Source organism: Callithrix jacchus, chromosome 4, assembly GCF_049354715.1.
Source record: "Callithrix jacchus isolate 240 chromosome 4, calJac240_pri, whole genome shotgun sequence".
NCBI classification, from domain to species: domain Eukaryota; kingdom Metazoa; phylum Chordata; class Mammalia; order Primates; family Cebidae; genus Callithrix; species Callithrix jacchus.
Genome location: NC_133505.1, coordinates 116,562,907 through 116,582,566, shown reverse-complemented (window position 1 = coordinate 116,582,566; position 19,660 = coordinate 116,562,907). Strand labels below are relative to the sequence as shown.

General features: G+C 43.2%; 1 protein-coding gene and 1 long non-coding RNA gene across 11 annotated transcripts in view; one reads left to right on the top strand and one right to left on the bottom strand.

The window, feature by feature from the left end:
• DDO (D-aspartate oxidase) overlaps positions 1 to 17,581 on the top strand; it is a 26,000-nt gene extending 8,419 nt beyond the window's left edge. For 8 of the 10 annotated variants that reach the window (XM_035296512.3, XM_035296507.3, XM_035296508.3 and 5 more), the window contains 2 exons: positions 2,987 to 3,163; positions 15,204 to 17,581. In XM_035296512.3, the coding sequence (XP_035152403.3) occupies positions 2,987 to 3,163; positions 15,204 to 15,771 (745 nt within the window). In that variant the 3' untranslated portion in view covers positions 15,772 to 17,581. The remainder of the gene's footprint in view (positions 1 to 2,986; positions 3,164 to 15,203) is intronic. The other 2 variants (XM_035296509.3, XM_078370744.1) reach the window with 1 other exon arrangement.
• On the bottom strand, positions 14,890 to 19,660 carry LOC144582347 (uncharacterized). Its single transcript, XR_013534878.1, has 2 exons — positions 19,219 to 19,660; positions 14,890 to 15,765 (listed from the first exon to the last, which is right to left on the bottom strand). It is a non-coding gene; the product is annotated as an uncharacterized LOC144582347 (long non-coding RNA).

Below are 19,660 nucleotides of genomic sequence, written 5' to 3'. Positions count from 1 at the left end.
CAAATAAGTAAATTTTAGGTCACTAAACTTGTCTTTTGAAGTGCCATTTGGAAAAATATATTTCTGAAACTGTTAGCACACTTCTATTTCATTTTTAGGTGTAATTTCAGTAGATATCCATAATTAAATGAAAGTTTGAGAATAAATACTATTTAACATTTCTGTTAGTAAGACTAGCATTTAAAACATGACATCTTTTAGTATCTTCTTAAACAGAGATCCCTAAATATTCTATTACTTTCAATTTACATCTCAGTGTCATCATATCATATGATGTAAAAACATGTCGTTGGTGTATGTTACTCATGTAACATACATGTTATCCTGTGTGATAACACAGTCTTTCTGCAGTCTTCTGAAAAAATGTGTCTTACCTCCTCTTTCAATGTCAGGCTGTCCACTGACGTTTTCTGCTAGTCTAGTGTATACACTTGAATTGGGTGAATTTCTACCCTTTTTCTCTTCTTGCTTTCCCTTACCATTGCAAACATCAAGACGATATTGACATCAGCAATTTCCCAAAAGCCCCTCCCCCAAGTAGCAGCTTTGCTTTTCTATCAATCTATGGATCAACTCTTCCGTATAACTAAATGTAGAGCCAGTTGATGAGCCAAGTAGAAAAAACGTCTCATTGATTTACAATCACACTGTCTTTTCCCAAAAACCAACGTGAATCAGTCTCATTCACAAATTTTGGCTCTAAATAATTTTTGGAAACAGCCATGTCCAGAATTCAAATGTCCTGTGCATCTTTGGCATAAGTATATAGCCTTATTCATCTATTCATTTCTTCAAAATGATATATTCAGCATTCTTCAGAATCAGGTTCTTTCTTAGGTATTAGGCCTATAGCAATGAGCAATTTAGTAATACTGCTTGGTATATGGTACGTGCTTAATAAATATGTGTTGAGTTAATTTTTAAAGAAGCCAGATACAGTCCTTCCTTACGTAGCTTACAGTCTGTAGGGAATGCACTAAATCAAATGAGTTACCAAACTGACTGGGACATGAGTTACCAAAAAGAAGAGGGTAGGGTGCTTTGGAAGCATATGTCTGGAAAAGAAATTTGCTCTGAGAAGTGATGAGAAGCCATCCAGATCAAAGTGTTTTATCTGAGACCATCAGGAAGAGTGTAAGTTAGACTGGTGATGTTGTAGAGTTGAAGTGGGGGCAGAGACCAGGTGGGAAAAGGAGACAGCATTCCAGGTGGAGAGAACAGCACACACCTAGACCTGAGTCTAGGGTGACTGTGATACGTGGGAGGGACTGAAGGAAGTCCAGAGAAATGAGAAGCCATTGAGAGAGTTTACACAGTGAAGTGAGTGGTCATAATTGCATTTCAAAGATGTTTTCTGCAGTGTAGAGAATGGATTTGTGGGAAGAGACGATGATGAGATAGATAGGGTGTGGGTAGTAGAAACAGAGTAGATGGACTTGAGAAATGCCTAAGAGGAGATTTGCTGGGACTTGACAGTTGATGGTGTGTGAAAGGTGAGTAGGGAGAGAGAATCAAAAATGATTCTTGGGTTTCTGGGTATTAGCACCTGCCTGCATGGATGGATAACTCATTTTCTGAGTTATGTAGGAGTGGGAAAGTTGTGTGTGTGTGTGTGTGTGTGTGTGTGTGTGTGTGTGTGTGTGTGTAAATGCATGAGACTTCTAAGTGGACTTATCCTGTAGGGAGTAGATAACATGGGTCAGGATCTGTTTTTGGAACTCAAGAGAGAGAATGGACTGGAGTTACAAGCTTCTAAGTGCTCAGGACTGGAGAGGTGGCCTTCTAAATGTCTCGCCTGTAGGTCATGGTGAGGATATGGAAGAGGGCAATCTAGCCCAGGGCAAGAGTGGGCCAGCACAGAGCGCTGCAGTAAAGGACATTTGCACCTTCATGGGGACTGTTCTGAATCAATTACCTAGAGATGCACATTCTGATATGGGAATTATTAGCAACTATGCACAGCACTCAAATTATTTTCCTTGCTTTTTTTGAGTAATGATGATTTCTAACATTTATTCTTCTTTTTTTTGTTTTGAGGCAGGGTACCACTTGTCTAGGCTGGAGTGCAGTGGTGCAATTCAGCTCACTGTAGCCTCCACCTCCCAGGGCTCTGTTGATCCTCCCACCTCCACCTCCCTGATAGCTGGGACTACAGCCTTGTGCCACCACACCTGGCTAATTTTTGTATTTTTTGTAGAGATAGGGTTTCACCGTGTTGCCCGGACTGGTCCCGAACTTCGCCTCAGCCATCCAAAGTGCTGGAATTATAGGTGTGAGTCACAACTCCTGGTATTTTAACATTTATTCATTTACTGATAAAAACAACCCAATACTTACCAATCTAAACATTTGCATAGCAGCTATTAGTAGTACTATTACAGCCTTCTTGTTAACAACCAAATCTGGGCAAGAGCTTTTTAGAAAAGAAGTATTAAATTCAATCTTTAAAAGGCATGTTACTTTTAAGATATCTTATTTGCCCAATCACCAACATCTGCTATTTATTTAGCTACTGAGTTATCTGAATCCAAGAGGATAGTAAAATAGATCATTTTCTCTTTGTGTTTATATAAGCTACATTTTTTAAATGCTCTAGGCCAGGTGTGGTGACTCATGCCTATAATCCCAGCACTTTGGGAGGCCAAGGCAGGTGAATCACTTGAGCCCAGGAGTTTGAGACCAGCCTGGGCAACATAGTAAGACCCCGACTCTACAGATAATTTAGAAAATTAGTTGGAAGTGGTGGCATGTGCCTGTGGTCCCAGCGACCTGGGAAGCTGAAGCAGGAGGATTGCCTGAGCCTGGAAAGTTGAGGCTGCAGTGAGCCATAATTGTGCCACTGCACTCCTGCCTGGGTGATGGAATGAGACCCTGTCTCAAAAATAAAATAAAATAAAATAAGTGTTCTACAGAATGTCACATGAAGTTTACTATAAATACGTTATTTTACAAATTTCAGGAAATTTTTTCATTTAATGTGTTTGAGTTGGCAGATATTTCAGAGCACTCCTACTGAAGAAGTGCCATTTTGGGCTGATGTGGTTCTGGGATTTCGAAAGATGACTGAGGCTGAGCTGAAGAAATTCCCCCAACATGTGTTTGGTCAGGCTTTTACAACCCTGAAATGCGAATGCCCTGCCTACCTCCCGTGGTTGGAGAAAAGGTCAGTTGAAATGTTCCTTGCTATTTCCTTATCTGTCATAGCCATAAATCATTTCATAGCTATTCATAAAATACATACTGAAAAGTCTCTGCCATCCCTCAGAGCTCTTTTACATTGTCTTGTCACTCACAAATGACTAGGGCTTTGTAAAGCAATCTGCAGACAGTGTTTGTGTCACAAGGACTAAGTCACACTGTGCTTATAGTAATTTGTCTGTCTTCTATTTTTGGTGTGTACCTTGATGTCTGACTTATTCCCTACCCTTCTTGACCCAGGTAAAACCCTCTTGTTGAAACAGTATCTTAGTTTTCCTCATCTGTAAAATGAACAGTTTTGAAAATGTGTTTCCAGCTATAAAATGATATGATTTACTCTAATTCTTTGGATGAGAGAATCACTTGCTTATTATAAATTATTATTGAATTTTTTTCTCATTTGCGGTATAGAAAAAAATTTCATTATTTCCTTTTGTCTTAAATCAGAACTCTAAAACCGAGGGCCTATCTAAATTGTCACTGCTTCCTCACTAAGTTCAGCCCATAATAGCTTGAACTTGCATTTTGGCTTACTTTCCAGGACTTTTGGGAAACTACTACCTATTTTCCAGTTAGGAAACACATCAAGAGTGTCTTTATTTGAGACGCATCAATAAATCTGTCTTTAGTTTATTCTGGACTTGCAGGCATGTTGAGGGTTGTGAAACATTTGTCCTTTCGATGCCCACATGTGTATATTTGATAGGTAAATAGGGACAATGTGAATTATCGTGTAAATGTTGGAAAAGTGACTTGACGTAAGCTGGGGCAACAGTGATCTGATTCCAGATGTAGGCTCTAGGATAATTGATTCATATAATTCACTAATTACACAATTTTTTGTTGAACACATATATATGGCATTATGCTAGAAGCTGGTCAAAAAGAAGAATAGAATATGATTTCTTTTAAAAATAATTTTCTGGTGTATCGGGGATGACTATGTGTGTATGTGTTTGTATATTAATTAACAATGACAGTAACACACATGGTAAAATAAAGTACAGACTTATGCAGGTTGGAATGGGAGCACAAAGGAGGAAGCCTAGGACTGCTAGGCACATGTCAGTGGCATCAGGATCCAGTTTTGCAGCTTTATAAGTGCTCTTCTCACTTTTACCTCTTATCAATTTATACAGGACATTTTGCTTCTGTAAGTTTTAGTTTTGTAAAACCCATGCCCTTTTGTGCCTTGTTCACTGGCCCATAAATCACTGTTTATATGCCGAGTTTGGACTTGTATACATCAGCGGATAAACATATATTTTGAGCTATCACGTGATGAAGTTGCCTGCCAGCCAACATTGCAAATTTTAGCGGCATCATCACCTTTCCTGAGTGGCAATAGTGTGTAGTGTTGCATTTTTCCCCTTATAAAAATGACTAGAAATAGAAAATTGGAAACACTCATGCTAGTGATAAGAAATTGAGGCATCAGCCAGGCGCGGTGGCTCACGCCTATAATCCCAACACTTTGGGAGGCCGAGGCAGATGGATCATCTGAGGTCAGGAATTCAAGAACTGCCTGGCCAACATGGCAAAACCTGTCTCTACTAAAAGTATAAAAATTAGCTGGGTGTGGTGGCAGGCACTTGTAATCCCAACTACTTGGGAGGCTGAGGCAGGAGAATCGCTTGAACTTGGGAGGCAGAGGTTGCAGTGAGCCAAAATTGAGCCACTGCACTCCAGCCTGGGCAACTAGTGAGACTCCATCTCAAAAAAAAAAAAAAAAAAAAAAAAAAGGAAAAAGAGAAAGAAATTGAGGCATCATATACCTTATGTTAATAATCCAAAATATAAAACAAAAAAATTAGAACGTGGAAAAAGGCAAAAAAAATAAAATTTAGGTAAGTGGAAATTATTAGGTATGCCAAAAAGTGGTAGAGTTTAGATTCAATACAATGCATAAGTATTTGGATTATGACCCCAAAGAAGCTCAAAATGGAAGAACATTTATAAAATATTATGTATAAAAGGTAAAAAAAAAATTAGCTAAGCATGGTGGAACATGCCTGTAGTCCCAGCTACTCAAGAGGCTGAGGCAGGAGAATTGCTGGAATCTGGGAGGCAGAGGTTGCAGTGAGCCAAGATCACGCCACTGCACTCCAGCCCGCACAATAGAGGGAGACTCCATGTCAAAAAAAAAAGGTGAGGTGTCATTAGGGAGTTTAACATTTTTATATATATATATATATTTTAGTGGTCTTGGGCTAAAGTTTCATTATTACCCCCAAGTCCATTGTGTGGCTTTCTCATCTTGAATTTTTGTCTTAATTATCAGGAAGGTCTCTAGAAAACTTGGCTGGAGCCCTGTGGTCTCTGGCAAATCAGGAAGATGCAAATCAGTGGGAACCTGAGAGTGTTGTTCTCCCTCAGTGACACGGTCAAGGGCTGATCAAGGGCGTGGGGACGGCCAGGGGTGTGTGTAAGGGATGGTAATGGACACAGAGCTAAGGGAGGTAGAGGAACTCCGACTCTTCATCCAGATTCCTAACATTTTGCTTCACTATTTTCTCTTCTATTTACTCCTTATACATATTTTCCTTCAGAACCATTTGAAAGTAAGTTGTAGATACGATGCCCCATTATTCCTAATTACTTCTATGTTTGTTAGTTAGTACATTTATTTACTTATTTTGAGATGGAGTTTTGCTCTTGTCACCCAGGCTGGAGTATAATGGCGCGATCTTAGCTCACTGCAATCTCCGCCTCCCAGGTTCAAGCAATTTTCCTGCCTCGGCCTCCCAAGTAGCTGGAATTACAGGTACACACCACCATGCCCAGCTAATTTTTGTATTTTTAGTAGAGACGGGGTTTCACCACATTGGCCAGTCTGGTCTCAAACTCCTGACCTCAGGTGATTCAACCATCTCAGCCTCCCAAAGTGCAGGGATTACAGGCATGAAGCACTGCGCCTGGCCCCATGTTTAAATACTTAAATACTTGTTTTCAGAACACGGGCATTCTCTTACATAAACACAGTACTATAATAAAATCAATACCATTATATTGATACAACACTATAATCTGTGGACCTTATTCATATTCTTCCAATTGTCCAAATAATGTCCACATATAAATATAAATACACACAACACGTCACTTTTTCCCAGTCCATGATCCAATCCACAATCACACATTGTCTTCAGTTGTCATGTCTCTTGAGTCTTTAGTCTGTCTTTGTCTTTTATTACACTTACAACTTTGAATAGTACAGACCAGTTGTTTTCTATAATAGACTGTCCCTCAATTGGGGTTTGTGTGATGTTTCCTCGGGATCAGATTGAGGGCCTGCATGTTGGCATGAGAATGCACAGAAGTAATGTTGAATCCTTATTGCCTCATAGCAGGAGGCCAATGGTATCAGTTTATCCCCTTATTGAGGCTGTTAACTTCCATTACCCAGAATGCCAGGTATCTCTTCTGTGAGGTTACTACTTTTTCTCTTTGTAATTACTAATATTTTGTTGTGATATACCTGAGAGTATGTAAATATCTTATTCCCATGAAACGAGTTTCTATGAAAGTAGTACTTTCATCTATGAGTTTTAGTATCCATTGATGATTCTTGCCTGAATTATTTATTACTGTGATGTTTGCCAAGTGATCATTTCATAACTCCATCTACATAGTTTGTTTTCTACTGCGAAGAAGTTTTCCTTTTCCTGTATTTATTTATATCAGCATGGACTGATGGATACCTATTTTGTTAAATGAATTATTATCTACCCCCTCTTATTATTTTGATGTTCAAATTGTCCAAGATTAACTGTGTAGGAGCTTCTTCAAACTGCTCCTGTGTCTTTTTGATATGTTCACTTGATTTGCCTTTCTTTTAAAAGCTTTTATTTATTTATTTATTTATTTTTTACTTTGGGGCACAGTAAAATTCCACACACAGCCAGTTGCGAGAAGAAAAACATTTTCTTTTCATGAATATTTTCCACCATCTTTCCCTTAACACAAACCTGAGGCAATGCCACAATTTAAATTTGTGAATTCAGTGCAGGAAGAAATTGTCTTTACTCTTTTTCCATTCTTTTTTCCTCTGTCCCCTGAAATTTTCTGTCTGTTGCAATGTAAATCCTGATTTGAGGTGTAGCTAAAGAACACACCCAACATCAGACCAACCTCTACCACAACCAGCAGGAAGGCCAAGTTGGCATTTAGAATTTATAGATTCCTGAGAGTGTTGCATCTTCACATGGCAGCAAGGAGGCCCAGGGACACGGCAGGAAGCACCTGCACTCTATCCATATCTCCCCTGAAGACAGTTGTCCTTGGCCACTCCGTGGGCTCTGGGGTGCACACAGTGGCACAGTCTGCCCCTGGGAGGAAGACAATGCAGGCTCTGGAAGAGGACAGAGAATATGGGGATCTTGGGTCCCAGAAGACAGGCTGGAAGTGAAGGGAGAGGGTTCTGGGTGGGCACATGCAGGAGCCCCAAATACTTCCTTGAGAAGAAGGGCATGGCTGGAGAAGGGCCAGAGCCGGCTCCTCCAGGTACCCAGCTGAAAGAAGGTGCGGCCCAGATGAGCCAGGATAAGTTTTGCATCCTAGTGATAGCCTTGAGCTTATGGGTAATCAGGGAAGGGAGTGTGAAGCGTTTCTTCACCAATTTTCTTCTGCCCAAACTTTCATCAAAGCATTGGCTCTAAAGCCTAGACGTGCATCGAAAATGCCTAACTACTCCTGAGGGAGAGGGCTCAGTTGCTTTCGTTTTGCTTTAAAGGGCAAATTGTTGATAAGGCCCTGGGTAGATGAGGAGAGTTCTGGTGAGGCAGGGACGAGGCGTGAAGGCCCAGGGTACCTGAAGGGGTATCACTGTGGGAGGGGGCAGAGGCAGGGACACGCCAGCCTTCCCCCACCAGCGCACAGTCACCTTCTCTGAGGAATCCTCATAAGTCTCGCAGCTGGCCTGGTGATGTTCTGCATCACAGGCAGCGACCTCCTCTGTGGGGGCTGGGGGTCCCCCATGTGGGACTGTGAGTGGGCGCCAGCCCTCGCCCCGGTGCGCTCCTGTGCACCCTGCCGGCTCCCACTCCTCCCAGAGTGAGTGTTTTAGCTCCAGGCAGCCCCCGGTCATTTCCACACCGAACCAGATATTATCTGAACAATGTCTTCTTCCTGCTTCCAAAGCATCGCCTTCTAGAAGACAGGCCTGGTAGTTCCATCATCGCCGTGTTTTCAGGCCTGATCCTTGGCTGCGGCAGGAAGGCCTGGAAACAACCCCGCTGCCCGGTCCTGAGCTGCGGGCCCACAGTCAGCGTTTCCTGCCACTGAAAGTGACTCCCACCTGGGGGCTTAGGGCTTGGCGGGGACGCAACACCATCGGCCTGACCCCGGCAGAGGCGGCGCTACCTGGGAATACACCACCTCCCGGCTGTGGGTAGGTTGTGGACAGCGGGGACTGGAGGACCGAGGGCTGCCCTTGTCCCCCAGAGTCCTGGGGAGACCTTCGGTCCGTTTGATAAGTGTGTCCGCCAGGAAGGCGGGTGACACTTGAGTGCCTCAGACAGAAGGCACAGGGTCTGCTGCGGGAGAAGACTTCAGCACCCCTGCCTCTTACCCCCGTGCCCCTGAGACCTAGCTCCCTCCTGCCCCCGGTGTGGGCCTCCACAGACGGCGCCAGGTGGCCCCTCACCATGCCGATTGGCTCCCTGCAGCCCGCAGCCTGGGTCCGATCAGGCTGGTGGAGGAACAGGGACCCGTGTCCCTTTTCCTCCCACGGAGGCTTTGCAGCCCAAGACAGGCCTTTCAGGGCGAGCCTTTCAGGCGGGGTGGGCCCCGGTGAGAGCGAAGGGGCGACATGTGGGGCTCACTCTGGGCTGCCACCCACTGGCGTCCCGCCAGGTGTCACAGATGGGACGCCTCACAATCCCTGCTCCTTCTTCACTCTCGGGGTTGCCACCTACGCCTCTTCCACACAATGTGAATGTTCAGCCTTCAGTGTTCTTACTCAAAAATAAGCATTGGCTCAGCAAGCCACACAGCAATGGCTTCAGTCTAAGCACCATTCTTGTGAAATAATACAAACTTCCACACAAAAAAAAGTTTATACTGCAAATTAGATCTGCATTATTTTTCAAAAGATAGAAGAGATCATCTCCTTCTCAAACAAAAAATAAGACAATAATGCCCCATACTATACAGAACAAAAACAAAACCCCAACAGAGTTTGAATCACTCATACAGGTCACATTTTATATCATATTCTGCCAGTGGAGTTCAATTCTGCTGCTTTTTTCTGGTGCCTTCCAGGAAATGAATCAGCAAGGCAGTAAGTCTTCCTCCAGGCAGCCTACTTAAATCCATCCTCCCAGAGGGACCAGGATTGTCCTGCCTCTGATGACTTTCAGAAGGCTGGGTGGCCCATTTCTGTGCTGGGCCCTGTAATGATGACACATGGATCTGTTTCCAAGAGGCCACAGCTTATCCTGTGTCCTCTAGGAGGCCCCCATGCTGACCGCAGCTCTGGTCACACTAAGCTCCTTGCCTGGCACTTCGCTTGCCCCTCGTCTGATTAGGTCTCTCTGTGACTTTCTCTGGGAGACTCTTCTGGCGCCCATCTTTTTCTTCTCCTATGTCTTGTGCTCTACTGCTCGGCCTGACTCACAGCAATGCCTACGAAAGAAACTGACTTCCTCAGCACCATCATTAACCCCTTAGCCAGCAATGTGTCTTTCCCGTGTCCCTGCTGCTGGCCATGGGGTCTCCAGGTCACAGCCCCCACCTCCCTGTTTAGTGCTACCCAAGATTCCTTTCTCACCGTGGCTTCAGCTTCAGTGGGGCATGGGAATTGTCTCTGATTCCAAGAGCCAGAGGGGATGAGGCTCCTGGGAGGCTGAGTGTGTGTGTGAGTGTGTGTGTGTGTATACATTTAAGGTTTGCTTAGTGGAACCTTGTTTTTCTCAGGGGCACAGCCAACTCAATTTGAGCATTAACTCCTTGCTGAAACTCCCAGTGAGGTGAAGGAAGGGCGCTGAGGACAACCATCCTCCATGTTCGTGGGTCAGGCTCAGGCAGTCTAGCAGGGAGCTAACCTAAGCTTGGGGAAATGAACACTCTTATGTTTTAGGGTGAGGACCTGAGGGTGTTGGGCTTGGGCTATTTCATGAGCCCAGCTTCTTGAGTGACCCCCAACCCTGTTTCCTCATGGGAGGTTGGGACAAAGGTATACACTCTCTCCAGGATGAAGGCTTGCTCAGTTGCAAGAAGCCCCAAGAGGAAAGCACCATGCTTCTTGTACCTCTAACCATGTGACCCCAAACTTCCAGATAACTACCTCATATGGTCATAAAAGCAGCCTGGTAGGCACTTGGTCACCTAATTTAACATCTGACTTCTGGGTACCATTCCCTCCTATGAACTGGTGCCATCTGATGCGTTGCCCTTGGGATATATAATAATGACTGGGCATCACTATGTGGTTGCATTACAACAGTGTAAAGGTGACCAGTCTCCAGACACGTTTAGTGAGTTTCCCTCTGGGATCCAAGGCCTGGGAGCAATCCAGCACAGCAAGCCTGACAAGGCCCAGCCACTGGGTTAGCTTAAGAATCAGCAGGCACAGGTTGGACTTTTATTAGTAGCTTGACCAGCAGGGAACCCTTGAAATGAAAAAGAAAGACATTTGCACTTATTGAATTCTTGCATAAGCATCATAAAAACTGTGCAAGCTAGGCACTCTTATCCCTAGGAAACAATTTCAGTGAGTTTTAGAAATTTGCTGAAATCCCAAGGCTGGCAGATTCTCTTATTCCCCTGAATTAGGAAAATAATTCTGAGTTTTAATTAGGATATCTGGAGCACAGAATAAAATGTTCAAATATTAACACATGGAATCTACAATGTAAGAATAAAAACAAACCCCACAAAATCAAAATAATGTTCAAATAATGATCAGTTAAAACTTTCCAACATTGAAATATCATCCTTAATGAAATGTAAGTGATATACAGGTATGGAGGGTAAGAATACTCATAGATGATGCACTGGGTCTTGTATTTTATAGTAGCATGAAAAAAACCCTAAGCACTTTTTTTAATAAAAGGTCTTTATTGAGCAGCTGCAGTGTGTTCTGCACAGTGTTCTGCTTTTTTCAAACATTGTCTCACTTCATTTTCACGAGCCTAGGGAGATCAGTATTTTTACCCCGAATTGTGGGTATGTGATTAAAGCTTAGAGAAGTGAAATAACTTGACTAAGGTCAAATGAATGGTAAAAGGTAGAACCCCCCCTAAGCCGTTTTTAAAGATCTTTTCTTTGTGTTCACTTTTTAGAAGATTCTAAAAACACTAAAATGTGTTGCTTAGTATTACTACAAAACTCCAATTTACTCTTCTTTCTATGCCAATGTTATGGGAAAAAACCTTTACAGAGTTATTTTACCTTTAAAAGTATTTATTATATGTTTAACAATATAATTTAAGCTTCTAAATTGGTTATTCTTACTGAGAGAGCAAAAAAACCCCTACCCCCATAAAATTTGCTGCATTAAATACTTTTTATCTATGAGTAGTTTTATTTATAAAACAAACAAAACAGTAGCTCCAGCTTCATTCTCTCTCTTTTAACTACTTTTAGTTATACCAAAAAGTAATCCATTGGCTTTACTGGTTCTCTGCGGCCCCAAAATGTAGATGCTTGCCAGATTCTTTTCTTTGGTTTCTTCATCTCAGGTAAATAACCACTGCCTTCCTTGGATTTTTAGAATAAAAAGAAACAGCATTTACGCTCTGTTGTTTGAAACATTGATGCTGGCAATGCAGCTTGCATTTAACAGGAAGTGTGCTGCAGGTTCATGTGATCTCAGAGCAAGTGTAGCCTCTGCGTTCTTCTTGCCTTCCAAGGGTGCTGGGAACAGTACCGGCTCTCAAAAAAATATTTGTTGAATAATCAGTGAATATAATCCAGAGGTTTCAAACTGTTCTTGAAACTGCTCAGTGGAGATACTTTAGAGGTCTCTGCAGAGAGATGGAGTGTGGAGAGACTGAGCAGATGGAGCTCTGCCCAGCAGCTTGGCCTTCAGTCAGATGCAGAGAAGCTGCAAAGATGCTGAGACAGCCTGAGGCTGGTATTTGATGGAACTGGAAGCTGAGCTATTGGGGTTAGGGTCTAAGACGCTGTGAGCAGCAATGTTGGTCTCTTCCACTCTCACTCATCAATGTGAGGCTCTCTTTCTTTCTTTTTTTCTTTCTTTCTTCTTTCTTTCTTTCTCTCTCTCTCTCTCTCTATCTCTATCTCTCTCCTCCCTCCCTCCCTCCCTCCCTCCCTCCCTCCCTTCCTTCCTTCCTTCCTTCCATGGTGCCTTACTCTGTATCTCAGGCTTGAGGGCAGTGGTGCAATCTCAGCCTGAACCTCCACCTCCTGGGTTCAAGCGATCCTCCCACCTCAGCCTCCCGAGTAGCTGGAATTACAGGCACGCACCACCACAAGCATAAGGCATTTTCTAGAAATGCAACCCAGCATCAGAAGGCCAGTTTTCTGCTGATCTTAATACAAGTTTCAATTAAACTTTCCAACCAAGAAGTGGGGTGGAAAGTTAGAATCACTTCAAAGAGTCCCTCCTTGCTAAGTTCAAATTAGTTGTCAAACCCATGCTGTTCATTGACCATCATTGACCACCTCAGCCACTGCAGAAGTTTCTGTCTTTTCTTATTATTTTCCTTCACATTAAACCTGTTTATCTGGACTTGAAAGTAGATGGTGCTCAGAACTGCCATGAGGATCACTTCTGCTCTCTTAGGGGCAGGCAGGACACAAGCACTCTGCCTCCATTTTCAAGGTCAACCCTTCCCGGTTTCTCCCTGAAACGGCTTGGATTGCAGCAGTCAGAGAGAGAAGATGCCAAAGTTATGCCACCCTGTATTTCTCTCCAGATAAAAAGAACTAATAGTATGTGTAAGATCAGCAGGGTGAATCGGCAGGCAAGCAGGAGACCCAGGAAAGCTAATGAAAGGCCAGCAGGCTTGAGACCCAGGAAAAGCCAACGTTTTTTTCCAGTCCAAAAGGAGGAAAAAGCCAATGTCCCAGGCAGAAGGCAGTCCAGCAGAAGGAATTCTTTCTTCCTTGGGGAAGAGTCTACTTTTTTGTTTTATTCAGGCTTTCAACTGATAGGATTAGGCATACCCACGTTAGAGAAAGAAATCAGCTTTACTCCACCACCAATTTAAACGTTGTTCTCATCCAAAAACACTTTCCACAGAAATACAGAGTATGTTTGACCAAATATCTGAGCACCCCATAGCCCAATCAAGTTGACACATAAATTAACCATCACAGGCCCCGACCAGGAAATCATCTTGTCTTTAGTATTGGCTAACACTTACTTCCAGTCTACTAGGTACGGATCACTTAGCTGGGTCACAGGGATGGTAAGAAGCCTAAGATACAATCTGTTCCCACAAATGAGGAGTTTGTGATTAATTGATATCAGTCCTCTAAAATTTATTGTGATTGATGACTTTTCAAAGAAGTGGCCATTATTTCATTGGAACCTCACAAGCATCCTGTGAGACAGTCAAGGGAGGTATCCTCCCCATGGTGCAGATGAGGAAACTGATTTGGAGAAGTGAGGCGAGTTGGCCAAGAGCTCAAAGCTAATGTGAGGCAGAGCTGGGACATAAAGTCAGCCTTCTGATTCCACATCACTTCTCCTTTAGAACTTAGTCCATTCTGCCAAGCATTTACACTTCTGTCTGCCAATTCCTCGGTCAGCCCTTGAGGAAGGGCACTGTCACTCACAAACTTCTGGTCCCTCTTAGCAGTGCCCTGCATCCAGGCATTCGGCCTGCGTCTGCTGAACAGAGCTACTGATAGTCCCTTTCTCATATTAAATCTCCTATACTCTACAAGTGACCTATGAACAAGATTACAAGTCCTGAGGGTTATTGCTTAATGGGCACAGACTTTCCATTTTGCAAGATTAAAAAAGTTCTGGAGGCCAGGCTTGGTGGCCCATGGCTATAATCCCAGCACTTTGGGAGGCCGAGGCAGGTGGATTGAGTGAGCTTGTGAGTTGCAGACCAGCCTGGGCAACGAGGTGAAACCCTGTCTCTATCAAAAATACAAAAAATTAGCCGGGCATGGTGGCGCACACCTGTGGTCTCAACTACTCAGGAGGCTGAGATGGGAGGATCACTTGAACCCAGGAATTCAAGGCTGCAGTGAGCCAAGATCACACCACTGCACTCCAGCCTGGGTGACAGAGTGAGATTCACAACTCAAAAAAAGTCAAAATGTTCTGGAGACGGATAGTGGATGTGGATGGTAATGACGATTGCACAACAAGGTGAATGTGCTTAATACTACTGAACTTTACACTTAAAAATGGTCAGAATGGTAAATTTTATGTTATTTGTATTTTACCTCAATTTAAAAGAAGAGTACAGGTGGTACAGAATACTCAATTTATTTTCATTATTGATATACTTCGTCCAGAAAATACAATAATTACCGACCACCGCTGCCATTTAGCTCATCAGCTGCAAATATTTTGTGTTCTTCTTGTGCTAACATACTTATAGACATAAAGCAGGTGGGGATATGACCCCTGTACCTTTTAGTTAGGGAGACCAGGCTAATACAAAGGAGCATGCAAAAGTGAGCAATATGAGACAAAATGTTTAAGTTGTAAATTTAGGTGTTAAATAAGTGGTATAAATAAGAAATGCCTGGACACTTAAAATACCAGATCAACTTTGCATTTATTCAGCATCTAGTATAATATAGGAGCTCTACAAAACTTAAAAAGGTCAAAGCATATAATCTCCTTTGAATTTTCAAAAGTGGTTTCCATTTAGATTCAACTTTAGAAATCCCCAGTTCCTAGGATGTGAAGCAGTTGATGGCTAGAATTTGACCTGATTGGGCCCTGGAAGCTCTTGAGGTGTCTGTTCATCAGACCATCATCTAATTTTGTTCCCGGGTTCCTTTTCTTTACTTCCTGGAAGTAGTTGATCAGGATGCTAACAAAGGATCACCTCATGGTCTCTCTTCCATAGGATAAAAGGAAGTGGAGGCTGGACAGTCACTCGGCGAATAGAAGACCTGTGGGAGCTTCATCCGTCCTTTGATGTCGTGGTCAACTGTTCAGGTCTTGGAAGCAGAGAGCTTGCAGGAGACTCGAAGATTTTCCCCGTAAGGGGCCAAGTGCTCCAAGTTCAGGCTCCCTGGGTGGAGCATTTTATCCGAGATGGCAGTGGGCTGACGTATATTTATCCTGGTACATCCCATGTAACCCTGGGTGGAACTAGGCAAAAAGGAGACTGGAATCTGTTCCCAGATGCAGAAAATAGCAGAGAGATTCTTTCTCGATGCTGTGCTCTTGAGCCCTCCCTCCATGGAGCCTGCAACATCAGGGAGAAGGTGGGCTTGAGGCCCTACAGGCCAGGCGTGCGACTGCAGACAGAGCTCCTTGTCCGAGATGGCCGGAGGCTGCCTGTGGTCCACCACTATGGCCATGGGAGCGGGGGCATCTCAGTGCACTGGGGCACTGCTCTGGAGGCTGCCAGGCTGGTCAGCGAGTGTGTCCATGCCCTCAGGACCCCCACTCCCAAGTCAAAGCTGTAGATGACATAAAATGACAGCAAATAGACTGAGAGACTGTTGATCAAAACACAGAACAGATTCAAATAACTTCCACTGCATGGAAGTTTAATTAGACATTTCTTTGTTTTCAGCATTAGAAGTGGTACAACATGTAAGCTGATCACAGTGGCATGCCTAGAGTCCCAGCTACTTGAGAGGCTGGGGCAGGAGGATCACTTGAGCCCAAGAGTTTGAGTCCAATCTGGGTAACATAGCCAGACCCCACCTCTAAAAAACCCAACAACAACAAAAGAAATGGTGCAACATGTAGACTTATTTAGGAAGTCTAGTATTAATGATATAGGGCAAAAGCTCTATTTTTTTCTTAAAAATACTTCTTACAGAGTAAAGTTTCTTTAGATCTGATGTCCAAGGTCCTATGCAGATATATATGAATGTTGGAAGCTGTACAGATTTTGATATCATTTGGCTCATAAATTCACAGGAGGAGATAATGTATGAAAAACATTTAAATTGCTGTCAATTGCAGAGCTGCCCATGATCTTCTTAGGTTATAGCCAAGTCATCAATATCATTCCTCTAAATAAAATCACACAGTGATCACACAATGCAGGATTACTATGTTTAATTGAAAACAAAGCATGCTTGCTGCTAGTACTAGCGGCAACCTTTTCCTCCCCTCAGCTGGTAATGATGGTAGGAGACAGAGTTGAAGTCGCCTATGGATGTCATATCTATTCAATAGCTGCTTGGGGTCAAACACCTAAGGGTTGTACGTTCCATTACTGTAAGTGATTGAGAGCTGGTTGCGATATGGTTGGCTTTGCCTAAGCATTTCTGAAGATGAACAGCATGTGCAGCCAAAGAACTAATTTGCTAATTAAGGTGGAACAATCATTCTGAATGAAATATAATCAGAGTATTCTGTGGTTCGTTAAGTATTGGGAGGAGGGGAATGTGTCTCACAATAAAATGAGTTGGAATTGTTGAGTTAAATGAATTTAACCTGATTTTTGACTCAGACTTACTCAGAGCCTTTAATGTGTACATGTATATTATGAATCCTCTAGAAGGTTTGGGTGGATGGAAAAGGACATGCTGTATTGAAGTAAAGAGGCTTGAGGAGGCTGGGCGTGGTGGCTCATGCCTGCAATCCCAGTACTTTGGGAGGCTGAGGTGGGTGGATCACCTGTGGTCAGGAGTTCAAGACCAGCCTGGCCAAAATGGTGAAACCCCTTCTCTAAAAAATACAAAAATTAGCCTAGCATGATGGTGGGTGCCTGTAATCCCAACTACTCAGGAGGCTGAGGTGGGAGAATAGCTTGAACCCAGGAGGCAGAGGTTTCAGTGAGCTGAGATCGCACCATTACACTCTAGCCTGGGCCACAGAGCAAGACTCTGTCTCAAAAACAAACAAAAAAACAAAACAAAGAGGCTTGAGAAAGGGATTTAATTTTAATTTGGGGGGAAGACGACTTCTGTTAAATGATGCAATAAGATACATTTTGGACATCCAGAGTGAGATATAGGGTTGCCGATGAAAGCGTGGGAAAGAGAAAGTTCTCAGCACAGTTACAACGCTACTGCTGTGTTCACCCAGAACTTGTATATGATTTTGTTTGCAGAGAACATTCTGCTGGTAGACAGTGACAGAAGCCCACCAGTGTTTTATGTGATCATAATCGTTCCCTGCAGTATTAATATTCTCAAGTAAAATCAAGTGTGGGATCTTTTCTATGGATTTCCACCAGGGGGTGGTGTTGTATCAGATTCAGATAGATTGGTACATTCAAAAATTTAAAAATGACTAGTAATAAAAGATGGACAGGTGTATAGAGTGTGTGTGTGCTTCTTTTGAGGTTTTGGAGTTTATATATCCCAAGTGAAATTCTTCTGAATTCTGTTTTAAGCATTTGAGAAATGTATAAGTTTAGACAGACTGAAAACACATGCCTCCTACATAATCTGTGAAAAATAAAATGTTATGATAAAACGACATTTTTAAAAGAAGAAAATAATTTTTAATAGTTAAAATTGCAGGATACTATTCAGAACAGGTAGAATTTCAGTCATTTCGCAGCAGCTTTGAGTGTGCTCCTTTGTTCATTACGCCTGTGGTTTAGATCCTGTGGCATTTCTATTGTGTGTAGTGGGCTCACACTATGACCTTTGCCTATTTGCTACTCTAGTTCAGCTTCACTCTGCATTTTATATTTCTTTTTCTTTTTATTTTTTGAAACGGAATTTCACTCTTGTTGCCCAGGCTGCAGTGCAAGGGTGCCATCTCAGCTCACTGCAACCTCCACCTCCCAGGTTCAAGTGATTCTCCTGCTTCAGCCTCCCAAGCAGCTGGGATTACAGGCATTTGCCAACATACCTGGCTAATTTAGATTTTTAGTAGAAATGGGGTTTCTCCATGTTGGTCAGGCTGGTCTCGAACTCCTGACCTCAGGTGATCTGCCCACCTCGGCGGCCCAAAGTGCTGTGATTATAAATGTGAGCCACTATGCCCAGGCTGCATTTTATATTTCTAAAGCACAAAGCTACAAGAATGCAAGATTGGAGGCTTCTTGAGAAAGTGGTCATGGCTGCATGTCCTGATTTCATTTTCACTAATTGCTAAATATTTGTTCCCATTGTCTCTGAAATATTATTCATTTTGGTCAGCAGCTGCCAACCCGGGCTGTACCTTAGAATCACCTGGGAAGTTTTTAAACAATGTTGATGCCCAGCCCTGCTTTATGAAATTAGAATCTTTGGTGGGTGGGGCAGAGTTGCTGCATCACTGTTTACTTAAAGCTGTCCTCAACGTTCTAACTGAAAGCCAGGGCTGAGAAGCACTGAGCACTTCTTCCCTCCTCTCCTCCTAGGCCCCCGCCGCTAGTGTCACCATTATCCTTCCCTTCCTTCCTCTCCATCGTGGTGCATCAAGCTCAGAGGGATGTGCTCACTCAGGCAGCTGTATCCTTAGGCACTTCTGGGCAGGGTGGCCTAGAGGAGTTAGCTGTCTCCCAAAGTAATTCTCCAGAAATACTGGAATCACCTTGCTGGCTATCGGTCAGCTGCTCAAGACAGCTATCTGTCTTCATCTGAAAGACAAGAGACTAAGCATACAAATGGGCAATGGCTAGGCTATATAATATATAAAAATAGAACTCCAGACCACAAGCTGTAGCAACCTGCCCAGGAAACCAATTCCCTTATCTGCAATAAATAACACAAGAAGCCAGCCTGCTATGTGAGTATATCAGACTTGCAGGAAGCCAGATTGCTATCTCTGGAAATAATCCAGAAAGATAATAACTTGTGTAACAATTGGCACAAAACAGCCAGGACTTAATAATTGACAGCATCCCTAATGTTTGCCCCCACTTCTAACTTAGAACAAATCAGAGAAAAACAATGCGTTTGCCCCCACTTCTAACTTAGGACCAACCACACAGGATGCTCTGCTTCCAGTTAACTCACCTACAGAGTCCCCATGCCGATCGGGACGTATGTGAAGTCTTCTCTTTGTTCTTCTGTGAAGCTTTCTCACCCCTCTGCCTACCTTTGAATCTCTGCCAAATGTAAGTGTGGTGGGCTGACTCCCTTGCCATAGTAAAATCTAAAGAAATAGCTTTGCATTTCTCATTTAACTGGTATATCAGTCAGGGTTCTCCAAAGAAACAGAACCAGCAGGACATATGTAGACATAGAAAGAAATTTCTTATGAGGGTTGGCTCACACGATTATGGAGGCTGAGAAATCCCATGATTTGCTGTCTGCAAGCTGGAGGCTCAGGAGAGCTGATGTAGTTCTAGCCCAAACCTGAAGGCCTGAGACCCAGAGGGGCCAGTGGAGTAAGTCTGAAGGCAATGGTGCTGATGTCCAGGGACAGGAGAAGACAGATGTCCTAGTTTAAACAGAC